Source organism: Ipomoea nil, unplaced genomic scaffold (assembly GCF_001879475.1).
Source record: "Ipomoea nil cultivar Tokyo-kokei standard unplaced genomic scaffold, Asagao_1.1 scaffold1619, whole genome shotgun sequence".
NCBI classification, from domain to species: Eukaryota; Viridiplantae; Streptophyta; class Magnoliopsida; order Solanales; family Convolvulaceae; genus Ipomoea; species Ipomoea nil.
In genome coordinates, this window is record NW_017618047.1 from 440,857 (window position 1) to 454,706 (window position 13,850).

Genomic DNA, 13,850 nt, shown 5'->3' on the forward strand with positions numbered 1-13,850 from the left:
AATAAAATCAAACTAGTGTAATATAATTTGCAGACATGCATTTATAATTAATTAATTTAAACATATGATCATATTATAATTAAATAAATAATATTTTGATCTTTTTAAACATGTATAATATTTTCATCATTTTCTTATTGTAAAATTAATTGAAAGATATCTTCAATTATGTTTTTATTAGTTTAGATATCATTGAAGTTTTTAAACATTAATTTTAAATTATTAGTGCTATATGAAAATGATAAAATATTATTTTTAATATGAGAAAAAATCAAATAATTATTCACTACTTCTTGATTATATATTCAATTTGAACGCGAAACATGAGCTTCACTTTCAACTATTAAAAAATGATATATAGTCTTTACATGATACGGGTGACAGAAAAATCATCACTATCTCAAAATATGATCTTAACACTTCAAATACAGATTTTACATTAAATATAATATATTGATTTATTATTCTTCTAGATTTTTACTCCGTCCTTATTACTTTATTATTCTTCTAAGTTTTTACCCCGTCCATAAGTTGTTTGTCCTCGTCCTTAGGCCTCGTCCTTAACGAACTTCTGCTCGTCGTTTTTACAGAGCTTCTGTTCGTCCTTACATTTCTGGTCCTCGTCCTTACATTGCTTATCCATCACGGCCTTACAATGCTTGTCCATGAAGTCCTTAAATAGCTTCTCCTTTAAATTCTTAAATTGATCGTCCTCGGCCTGACTTGGAACCTTAAAAGGGAACCAACCTCCTCCCCAACCTCCCCAACCTCCTCCTTTTTTCCTCGCCGCACCTTCTACTTCTACAAAATAACCTCAAAATTATTATAGGAAAAAAAAAAACTAATAATATATAAGTGAGAACACATCATAAATTATGTTTAGGAAGGTATTTTTATATAATTTATCTTTTACAGGCCCAATCAAACTAATCCAATTCAGGATCTTGATGGGCGGGATGGAGTCAAATTGGATCAAAGTGAGATCAATGGTGTAGTTATATAATTTATCTTTTATATAATACTTGATGTTTTACGGGACATAAGAGAGATCAAATAAAAACTATTAAGACTTTAATATTAGAATTAGATTAATGGTGTAGTTATAATTTTATATTAGACTTTAATATTAGAATTAAACTAACAGGAATTAACGGTATTTAAAAATTAATGAATAATCATATAATTAAGGACAAATTAGAAAATTTAAGAAATAAAAAATCTAAACAATTCATTTGATTTAATAATTTGGCGATCATTTTTTCTACCCAATGTTTTGTCAAACAAAGACATTACGAGGTAGTTCTCACTTTAATTTCTTGTGTGATTTGAATACTCTTTTTGTCACAAAATCCCTAAGTAGTTAATATGGTTGGCTTTATTAATTATATATATATATATTTTTTTTAATTTCTTCATGGTATTAATAAAATACTTAGTAAATAAATATATAGCATTAAAAAATAATGCAAAAAAAAAAATAAAAATAAAAACAATGTAGTGAATATAAAACTTAGTCATTTTTTCTACCCAGTATATGCCTAACTCTCTTTGGCTATAGTAGATAGATAGATATATATACCATCATACGCCTTGGTTTTACATTTGGCGTCACAACTTTTATCGCAGAAGAAGATGTCTTCTCCTCCGTCTACGCAACCGGAAATGCAAGGATCGAAGCATGCCCGGTAAATCTTATCAAGGTCAGGCTCTTCCTCGGCGGAGACAAAGATGCACACCAGAAACGACACTGCAACCAACAACTTCTGGGCAGCCGCCATTGTTGTTTATATATATTGTTTGGTGTTTTTTTTCAATTCCTTAAGTTAAGGTTGATGATTATGGATGGGAAATGGTATTATATTTATAGTTAAAGCTAAGGGTTAGTTGTGTTGCGTTGTTTTAGGATAATATGATGCTTTAATTAATTAAATGTGGATCTGGCTTGGTCTTCAATTCCTTAAATTAATTCATTGGTCTTCCTTAATTCATTGCTTTACTGCTTCTTCCTCTTCCACTCAATTCAATAATCTCTCCCTCATCAGATCACCTTAGCTTCCTCTCATCTTCAGCGCATGCAGCTCCACAGCTTCCACAATTCAATATATTTAATTTATTTTTTTAAATTTTACTAAGTTTTTTTTTTTTTTTTAATATTTGAAGTTAAATAATTATAATTATAATTATAATTAAATATTAAATATAAATATAATAATAGAATCTTGAAAGTGGATACAATACAATGTTCATTTTGGATAAACTCTTACTATTCATCCTAAATAATTATTTATTTATAGTAGGGTGGAAGTTATATTTTCTCGACTATAAATAGAGCCCTCATTTCTAGGGGCGGATTCAGGAATCTTCGGCAGTGGGGGCGAAAGATTAAAAATTAATGAGATATTTTGAAAAATAATACTTAGTGGTCAAGTCATAAATATTGTTAATTAGGGTGAAAATTAAAATATATCAAAATGAAATTTAAAAAATCAAAAAAATATGAAATATAATTAATTAGGTAAAATAGTTTGAATAGAAAACATATTATAAAACACTCATATCACTATTAATATTTTTTTAAAAAAATTGGATTGACCTCGAGCCAACTGGGTTGGTCTCTGATTGATTTTTTTGGTCACTGCAGCCGAAGTACATAATGACTCTTGCTGGATATTTTTTCTTCCTCATTGACTTGGTGCGTGGTATTTAGTGGTAAATTATGGAATTTTATGAGGCTATAACTGGTGATTATTTTGTGGTGGAATGTTATACCTATTATATATATATATATATATATATATATATATATATATATATATATATATATATATATATATATATATATATCTACTATACTAATAAGAGCTCAAGAGAGTTAGGCCTATAATTGGTAGAAAAAATGACGGCCAAATTTTTTAATCAAATTAATGGCTCAGATTGATCAGATTTTAATATTTCCTTAAAATTTCTTAATTTATCCTTAATGAATATGATTATTCGTTAACTTTTCCGTTAAATATTATCTTTTCTGTTAATTTCTGTTAGTCCACCATTAACTTACTCATTGATTTCAATAAGAAAGGTCTTAGGTTCGAACTTCATCCCAATCAAAGTTGGCATAATTAGTACTATATTTTACTCCTATTAAATTAAATAATAATTTAGTAGCTACAACAAAAAATAATACATATGCATATCTTTAATTTAAAATTATGTGTCTACAATGTCTTTATTCAAATAAAATTATTCATTATCAATAAATTAAATAAGAGAAATAATTTCATTAGTTATATTGTATTTATTTTTCTCCAATATAAAAATTCTTTACATTCAAATTCATCAATTGATTATATTCGCTACATTGTCCGTACAATGTCTTTATTAAAAAAATTATTCATTATCAATTAATTAATTAAGAGAAATAATTTTATTAGTTATATTGTCTTTATATTTCTCCAATGTAAAAATTCTTTAAATTTAAATCCATCAATTGATTATATTCACTATATTGTCTATTATCTTTTTTGTGCACTATTTTTTAATTAAATATCAAAGTTATAATACAAAATAATGCTATATATTTATTTACCAAGTATTTTATTAATACCATGAAAAAATTAAAAAAATATAATTAATAAAGCCAATCATATTAACTATTTGAGGGATTTATTGACAAAGAGGTATTCAAATCATACAACAAATTGAAGTAAGAACTACCTCACAATGTCCTCGTTTGACAATCAGCAGTTAGCGGTTATCGTTAACGGATTATATTAGCGAATTTGACCAGCGAATTATATCAACGATTGGTAAAAAGATATTTGAAAAAATTAGTTGTTTAGATTAACATGTAATTACATGACCTAAGGGTATACATATATTTAATAATAATAATAATAATAATAATAATAATAATAATAATAATAATTGTTTTAAAAAATAAAAAATATAATTAAGCCAATCATATTGGCAATCAGCAGTTAGTTCTTCAATATTAGTATATATTTAATATTTTATGCCCTAATTTTTATTTGCTCTCCCTTATGTCCCATATTTGGTTTCAACTGTACCTATACAATTATTTTATTAACAATTATAATCAATCTTGACTATATTATTTTGCATTTGTAAACTTAGAATTGCCTATTTAAATATGCAAATTTAACATTCAATTATCTATGCATGAACAATTCTAATATAATCTTGCCTTGATACACTTTAAAGTACTTATAAAAAAAAACATTGGGCATTATCTCAATCGCGCAATGCCCGTAAAAAACTAGTATACTTATAAACTCTATTTTGGCTCGTCCTTACAAAGCTTGTGCTCGTCCTTACAGAGTTTGTCCTTGAAGTCCTTAAATTGCTTAGCTTGTCCATGAAATCCTTAAATTGCTTCTCCTCGTCCTTAAATTGATTGTCCTCGTCCCTTTTGATTTCGAAGCTGCATGGATCGGAGTACGAACTTTCTGCAACTACAAAATAACTTCAAAATTATTAAAGAAAAAAAAACTAATCTAAAAACATAATAAGCCTCAATTAAAGTTATATCTTTGATTTATGTCTCTCTTTTTGTATGCAAATAAATGTGTACATTTTATTTTAAATGTTGTACATTTCAATATTATTAGACAAAACTACCCTTACACCGTTAGTTTTTAATTCTAAAATTGATAACACATCGTTATTACCATACACCTATATCTATCATATCTTTTTTCTATTTTTTAATTATCATTTTGTTAAAATCATTATATATTAATTTAATGTTTAATTATATTTTAATTAAATTTCTATGAATGATAAATTATATATGTATGTACAAAATACATATATTATTTGTGTATATATAATTCAAATTATAATTTTTAATAATTTATATTTATCAATATTTTAATATTGGGCATGAATTTTCGCACATCGCGCATACAAAATGCTAGTTTAATATATATATTTTTTTGAATGCTGCTGACTCTATTACAATGTAGTATTTGTTCATATACTTTCTCATCCTACGCTATAGCATAATTTGGAACACAATATATTGACAAATTTTGACTCTTAGTGGTAGATTTGATTCATTTTATTTGGTTTAATTTGACTAATCTGAATTCATCCTAGGCCACACCTTTGCGAATTTTGACTCATATTGTAAAATTAATTGAAAGATATCTTCAATTATGTTTTTTTTTTTTAGTTTAAATTTCATTGAAGTTTTAAAACATTACTTTTTTTTTTTTTTATGGAAAATGATATTTTTGTTATAAAGAAATATTATTGTGGACATTATTATCCATCTTTGTAACAGTTGTATTTGTAACTGATATACTTATTTCAATTTAGTACATATTTACTCTTACCTTGTATATATGTATCTTGCCATAAGAATGGCTCATGAAGATAAATGAGAAGATCCCTCTCCATTCTCTGTATTTTCCTTCGCCCTGCTGTTTAATTATACAACACGTTATCAACACGGGTGCCTTTTGTTGGCAATGGTTTTGGGACTGCAAAACGGGTTTAATTTGGACATGACTCATGCATACAGTATTAGTCCAGTTTGTTTTCTGATGCTAATAATAATATAAATTTAATGCTAGTCATGTGCAAAGTTCAACTATGATGACTGCGCATGCTAATTCTTTATGTAATTGAACATTCCCTACTGCATAATGTAAATGTATTCAAGTTGGGTTTTTTTTTTGCTGCTACGAAAACAATGAGGGAAGAAACATGGATTATAGTCAGCTAATGCTCCTTGGAAATTTGAGCATATACTATCTTGATTAGGCTTGAATTTGTTATTTTCCTGTTGGCAATTAATTATTTGCTATACGTCGTGTATATGTTGAGATTAATCTCACATTTTATTATAGCTTGAATTTTTAGACATAGCATTGCCCAGAAGGCTACAAGTCATAACACTAATTAGAATATAAACAGCACTATAGGACAATCTCCTAATAAAAATTGACTTGGTACTTATTTAGAAGTCAATTAATTATTTGTCCAAGTTTAAGCTTATTTATGGTGCTAGTCTTTATTTTTTTTTCCTTTTACATGAGTCTTGGCATTGAAATAGATCTCAAATCTAAGTATTTAAACGAAATGATAGTACCTAATTTTTTTATATAATTTTGCCCAGAAGGTAAACCAAGAGCACTAATTTATCTGTCACTCGTTATCTTGCCCGTCAGTTATGATTGTCAGTTTGTCACATTGAACTCCAGTAGTAGTACATGACAAAATTAAGCTAAGTGTTTGGTCATTGGGCTATTTTTTTTAATAAGGTTTGGAAGACCCTGAATGTGGATTGATCTTTAAGGTGACTAATGGCTCATGAATGAAGTTTGCAAATTCTATTTCTAATGCTATGCTACTCTCCAAAAGTCAAAATTGACTCACATCATGCTGGTTTGCCTGAAGCAAACAAATTGTGAATTTTTTTTACATAGTAATCACTGCCTGAAAATTTTGACCGGCGCAGTTTGAAAATAAAATTCTTGAAAAATACTTCTTGAACTCCTTTTGGCATGAAATTTTTCCTGGAGAACCTAAACTTGTGTTATTTGATATCTATAAAAGTTTTTGTTGAAAATATGCTCCAGTTATCCTAGAAAATTCTGTAAAATTTTTGGCAGTATGTTGCCAGTTAATTTTCTGTCTGGCGTGGTTTTGGGGAAAATTTTGCGAAAAATACTTCTAGACCTTGGATTGGCATGAAAATTTTTATGTACGTTCTAGACTTGCTGAAATACATATCTTCAAAATTTTGTGTCAAAAAGTGTTACCGTTTTTCCCCATAAAATTCTGCAATCCAGGTCAAAATTCTGAAAATTTTTGTCATTTTCAGCTTGTATATCTGGCCATTTTGTGATGTTTTCATGCTCGTATGAAACTATGAGATAAAATGAGAGCTTGCTTGGAATAATGCTGTTTTTTACTCCCCGAAATAGGAATAAATGGGCCCGGCAACGAACATGTGCTCGTTATCCTTCGGCGAACAGTATTTCTTCATTTTTCTAATTTATGAATTAATAGAATATCCCTTGTCATGCCATAGCTCATGTTTACCAAACACGATACTCTTTATCCAATGGAGGTGCATGACTCAATTGAGATTTTGATGTGATAACAATTAATGGCTATGACCTATTTACAATACTAGTTTCTGTTATAAAAACTCTTTGACATGAGATTTGTGTATATGATATTTAAATTTATAGCATTTTTTTTTGTATAATTATTTGCCCAGAAGGTAAATTAAGGACTTTAATTCTGTACGCCATCATTTAGGATGAACCTTGACAATGAATTCTTGACCAAAAATGGTCCACCTATCCCATTAATCCCCGAAGGATTGCTATGACGTTACTATGAGTCAAGTTTTTTATACCCAAGTCTAACTCATTGCATATTATTACAAACCAATCCCTCAAGGATTGTTATACCTAGTACATGGTTTCAAAATAAACATTTCCCTATCTGTGTTATTATTTATAGTGCGCAATCTCTTTCAATATATTACCACCACAGCATACCTCTAAAAAGGCTACCAAAGAAGCCTATGTCTCTTGATTAATTAATACCAAGAGCCCATGATAGGAGACCAATACATATCCTTAGGTACGCTGACTGTATACTTAATTAATGAAGATCGTTTCTCGGCATTATGGGTAGATAAGAGTTCAAATTTAATAGAATGCCAAGAAATTTCATAAAATGAAAATATCTTCATTATTTAAATCATGTACTAGTTAGACTGAGCTGGAAGTTCAGAAGATGATATATTTGCGATATTAGTAAATAATCTGCCAAATACATCTATTTATCATACTGATCATAAAAGAGTGACTAGGTCTCATGTACCTTCCCCAACCTGGACAAATAAATATATCGATACTCCTTGATACCAGAAGTATAGAAAATCCATCGGTGTAAGAAATAAGAACCATTATACTAGATCTAGTACAGAAACATTGTCACTCTTAAAATAGCATTGAATAAGTTAGTTCTGAAGACGCTCGTCCAGATGACGAGAAACCCTAGTAAAATTTATAGGTGCAACAAACAAACGTAATACTAGGGATGCGGAATGACCAAATCAAAATATCTTTGGAAAATGTCTAGAATCTGGTTGTTTTAAAAAATTGTCATTAACTTTTATAAATATGGGAGGCATTTATAAAAAGGTTATAGTTGTCGACAACACAATTGCCATTACAAATTGCTCCGTTATATGATAATCTGGATCCAGAGTTAGGCACCGGAAGTGTCATACCTATTTAACATATAAAGGAGCAATTAAGGCATAGCTCGACTTGCTAAAATGAATAATTCTCTTTATAACAATAAACCATTTGAGCTTTTACCCTGAAGGTTACAAATGGGTGTGTGCATGAAAGAGAAATAAGAATAATGAGGTGATGAAGCGAGTTTGTAGCCTATGGGTTCACGCAGAGACCCTTAATTGATTTTAATCAAATATACTCTCCCACGGTAAATGGCATTAAGTTCCGCTACATAATACAATTGGCAGAATAATAAATTTAGATATGCAGTTAAATTTATTTTTGAGAAATCCCTGATGGATTTATATTTTCCGAAATGAGGATTTATTTAAGTATTATTATGTGCCATTATTTACTCTTTAAAGAGTTGCGAATGAGATTATTATCCTCATGTAGAAGGAATACTATGTATCATTATGTGTTCAATAAAGAGTTGATAATGGACTTATATATTATCTCAGTTAATATTGATGGTGTAAACGTCAATGAAATATATAAAGAGCTTGATGATGTCAGTTCATGTTTAAAGACTGGGATTTTTTGAAATAAAAAGCTTGTGAAAGCTATAAGTATTATCTCAACCTGAAGATAGAGTTTTTCCTTAAAGAATTTTTATACACTAGTAAGTCAATATATAATGGGCTACTTGGGTACTGGCTATTATTTTTGTATCCTCATAATGTCAAATTCTAAAACTGGTCGTACTATATTTACCCTCATTGCCTAATAAAGGGACAATAAAGTTTGTGTTGTACAAATGATGAAATCCCTTTGACTAGATATTATGTTGTCAATATTATACTCACGTGAGCTCCAAAAGAGTCACGAAATTATTATAAAGTCCCTTTGACTAGATATTATGTTGTTAATATTATACTCACGTGAGCTCCAGAAGAGTCACGGAATTATTATAAAGTATATTCATTCCATTGACAGTTGTACATGTGGATTTACAAAATTCCTCTATACATTTTGGAAATTTAATGTATGGGACTTAAAGATTGTTATCTTGAGGGGGAGTATCATTTTACATGAATCAATCCTGAAGATTGGGTCTTGACGACTAATGATTGTACTCTTTTCTTTAGCTAAGCTTTTTCCCTACTGGGTTTCCTTAGCTTAAGGTTTTTAATGAGAAAACTAATCTAAAACAAGAATATACATACATCCATATACTATTTTCCTCAACTAGCTTTTCCCACTGGGTTTTCTAGTGAGGTTTTTAACGAGGCATGAGTATGATATAATAATGTAAATGGGAAAAAGTTGCAAAATAATTGCTTAAATGGACAGACCCCAAAATCCTGAAGATTATGCAGATTGTGCCCTGAAGGCTTATGGTTGTACTCTTTTTCCCTTAACTAAGTTTTTCCCACAGAGTTTTCTTAAGTTAAGGTTTTTAATGAGGCAATCAGTACAATATATGATTTACAAATATTATGTACTCTTTTCTTCAACTAGGTTTTTTCCCACGTGGTTTTCCTAGTAAAATTTTTAATGATGCATGAATATATACTTTATACTATGGATTAATATTTGATGCACCGTCGGTGTATAGATGCTATACACCAGCGGTGAATGAGGAAGTGACACATCATTAAAAAATAATATCAATATTAATCATGTCCTTTTTTACAAAATATCTCAGACTTGAATAATTTTAGGAAACTCTTTTATTTCTAATTAACAAAATATATCTATTTTCCTAAACATATTTATTACTTTACTAATTATCTAATTATTAATTATTTTGAATTAATATTAATATCCACCGATTAACCTGTTAATGATCAAAGACAGATATGACATAATACTATTGATAAACATGACATGGAAACTGATTAAATATGGAAACAATAAAATTAAATAAATTAAATTTCTAATATATAATTAAATTTCTATTCTTTTTTGGACATTAAAATTAAAGAATTCTAAATTAAGAATATATATTAACAGATAGTATATTGACAGAAAAAAATTAGATTTTGATGAATATATATTCTTACAAGATGTTGCAATTGTTACTAATTGTGACTAAGGTTGTAATTTAAATTTAAGAGTTTAGGGGTTTAAATAGATTTAGGGGTTAAGATAGATATACAAAATTTGATGATTTTTGTTAATTAAAATTATTGATGATTTTTGTTAATTAAAATTAAAAAATTCATAATTATAAATATAATAATTTAGAAATTTATTTGTACATATCAATTAGAATTCTTAATTTAGAATTCTTTAATTTTAATGTCCAAAAAAGAATAGAAATTTAATTATATATTAGAAATTTAATTTATTTAATTTTATTGTTTCCATATTTAATCAGTTTCCATGTCCTGTTTATCAATAGTACTAGTATTTTGTACGCGCGATGCGCGAAAATTTATGCCCAATATTAAAACATTGATAAATACAAATAATTAAAAATTTTAATTTTAATTATATATACACAAATAATATATGTATTTTGTACACACACATATATAATTTATCATTTATAGAAATTTAATTAAAATATAATTAAGTATTAAATTAATATATAATGATTTTAATAAAATAATAATTACAAAAAGGAAAAAGATATGATAGATATAGGTGTATGGTAATAATGATGTGTTATCAATCTTAGAATTAAAAACTAACGGTGTTATAACGGTGTAAGGGTAGTTTTGTCTAATAACATTAGAATGTACAACATTTAAAGTAAAATGTACACCTTTATTTGCATACAAAAAGAGGGACATAAATCAAGGATATAACCTTAATTGAGGCTTATTATGTTTATTATATATATATATATATATATATATATATATATATATATATATATATATATATATATATATATATATATATATATATATATATATATATATATACATACTAGGTTTTTACGCGCATTGCGCGATTGGGATAATGCCCAATACTTTTTTTAAAAATAAGTACTTTAAAGTATATTAAGACAGGATTATATTGAAATTGTTCATGCATAGATAATTGAAGGTTGAATTTGCGTATTTAAATAGGTAATTCTTCTCCCAAAGGTTGAGTCCCCAACCCCAAGGGCCCCCCACACTCCGACCTGACAGAGCATTGTGGGAAGTTGTAACGGTGACTCAATGGTTCAGCAGACAGGGCCAAATGCTGATACGCACAAGGAATCTGCCCACTTTGGACATAATTCCCGCACTGCCGCCGCCGAGGTTCAAACCTTCGTCTCTTCTCCCAAATACTACCCACTAAACCATTGAGCTAAGCCCGTGTGGGTTAAATAAGTAATTCTAAGTTTACAAATGCAAGATAATATAGTCAAGATTGATTATAATTGTCAATAAAATAATTGTATAGGTATCGTTGAAACCAAATACGGGACATAAGGGAGAACAAATAAAAATTATGACATAAAATATTAAATATATACTAATATTGTTTGAGGAGATTCCGGCATTAGGATTTGTGGTTAAGTTCTATTAAGACTTTAATATTAGAATTAGATTAATGGTGTAGTTATAATTCTATATTAGACTTTAATATTAGAATTAGACTAACGGTGAATTAACGGAAAAGTTAAATGGATAATCATATAATTAAGGATAAATTAGAAAATCTTAAAAGAAAAAATTAAAACCTGAACAATATGAACCATTCATTTGATTTTAATAATTTGGCGGTCATTTTTTCTACCCAATGTTAATAATTAAATAAATTCGCTGGTCAAATCCGCTAACCGCTAACTGCTGATTGTCAAACAAGGACATTACGAGGTAGTTCTCACTTCAATTTATTGTGTGATTTGAATACTCTCGTTGTCACAAAATCTCTCAAGTAGTTAATATGGTTGACTTTATTAATTATATTTTTTTTAATTTTTTCATGGTATTAATAAAATACTTGGTAAATAAATATATAGCATTATTTTGTATTATAACTTTGATATTTAATTAGAAAAATAGTGCACAAAAAAGATAATAGATAATGTAGTGAATATAATCAATTGATGAATTTGAACGTAAGAATTTTTACATTTGAGAAAAATAAAGACAATATAACTAATGAAAATATTTCTTTTAATTAATTTATTGATAATTAATAAAAAAAAAATTTCACTGAATGAAGACATTGTAAGGATAATGTAGCGAATATAATCAATTAATAAATTTGAATATAAAGAATTTTTATATTGAAGAAAAATAAAGACAATATAACTAATAAAATTATTTCTCTTATTTAATTGATTGATAATGAATAATTTTTTTTTTAATAAAGGCATTGTGGACACATAATTCTAAATTAAAGAAATGCATATGTATTATTTTTTGTTGTAAGTACTAAATTATTATTTATATATATAATTTAATAAGAGTAAAATAGAGTACTAATTATGCCAACTTTGATTGGGATGAGGTTCGAACCTAAGACCTTTTTTTTATTGAAATCAATGAGTAAGTTAACGGTGAACTAACGGCAATTCTTAAAATTTTAACGGAATTAGTAACGATGTGTGAGTATTTTAAGAAATTTTAGTGTAAAATTTAAATCTGATCAATCTTTTAATTAATCTGGGCCATTCATTTGATTAAAATCTGTGACCGCCATTTTTTCTACCCATTATAGGCCTAACTCTCTTGGACTCTTATTAGTATAGTAGATAGTAGAAGTAGATTATGTCATATCTGTCTTTGATCATTAACAGGTTAATCGGTGGATATTAATATTAATTCAAAATTATTAATAATTAGATAATTAGTAAAGTAATAAATATGTTTAGGAAAGTAGATATATTTTGTTAATTAAAAATAGGAATAAGGGTCAAATAGGCCATCGAACTGCACAAGATAATGCAATTAGGCCACTGAACTTAAAAAATCAACAATCGGGTCCCTAAACTAACCAATTTCAAACAAATCTTCCAATTTGTAGGTTTCCAACAGGTTAACAAGTCATCCTCCCAAATTAATTATTTTTTAAAAAATAAAATTTAAAAATTAATTATTTAAGTAATTTAAAAAAAAAAAAAAAAAAAACAGAAACGGCCGGAGACGAAGAAACTTCTTCGTCTCCGGCCAGTTTCTTCGTCTCCACGGCCGGAGAACTCTTTGTCTCCATTGCCGGAGACGAAGAAACTCTTCGTCTCCACGGCCGGAGACGAAGAGTTTCTTCGTCTCCAGCCATGGGGATGAAGAAACCTTCTTCGTCCCCATGGCCGGAGACGAAGAAACTCTTCGTCTCCGGCAGTTTCTGTTTTTTTTTTTTTTTTTTTTTTTAATTTTAATAATTAATTTTTAAATTTTATTTTTTAAAAAATAATTAATTTGGTTGTTGACCTGTTAGAAACCTTCAAATTGGATGAATTGTTAGGAATTGGTTAGTTTAGGGACTCAATTGTTGGTTTTTTGGGTTCAGTGGCCTAATTGTATTATTAGGTGCAGTTCAATGGCCTATTTGACCCTTATTCCTAAAAGAGTTTTCTAAAATTATTCAAGTCTTAGATATTTTGCAAAAAAAGACTTTATTAATATTGATATTATTTTTTAATGATGTGTCACCTCCTCATTCACCGCTGGT

At 27.9% G+C, this 13,850-nt stretch overlaps 1 protein-coding gene across 1 annotated transcript; it reads right to left on the reverse strand.

The window, feature by feature from the left end:
- Window positions 1–324: 324 nt before the first annotated feature.
- On the reverse strand, window positions 325–1,839 carry LOC109191274. Its single transcript, XM_019341864.1, has 2 exons — window positions 1,580–1,839; window positions 325–801 (listed from the first exon to the last, which is right to left on the reverse strand). Exons 1-2 carry the CDS (start codon window positions 1,776–1,778, stop codon window positions 548–550), a joined length of 453 nt encoding a protein of 150 aa, XP_019197409.1. The 5' UTR covers window positions 1,779–1,839; the 3' UTR covers window positions 325–547.
- Window positions 1,840–13,850: the final 12,011 nt, after the last annotated feature.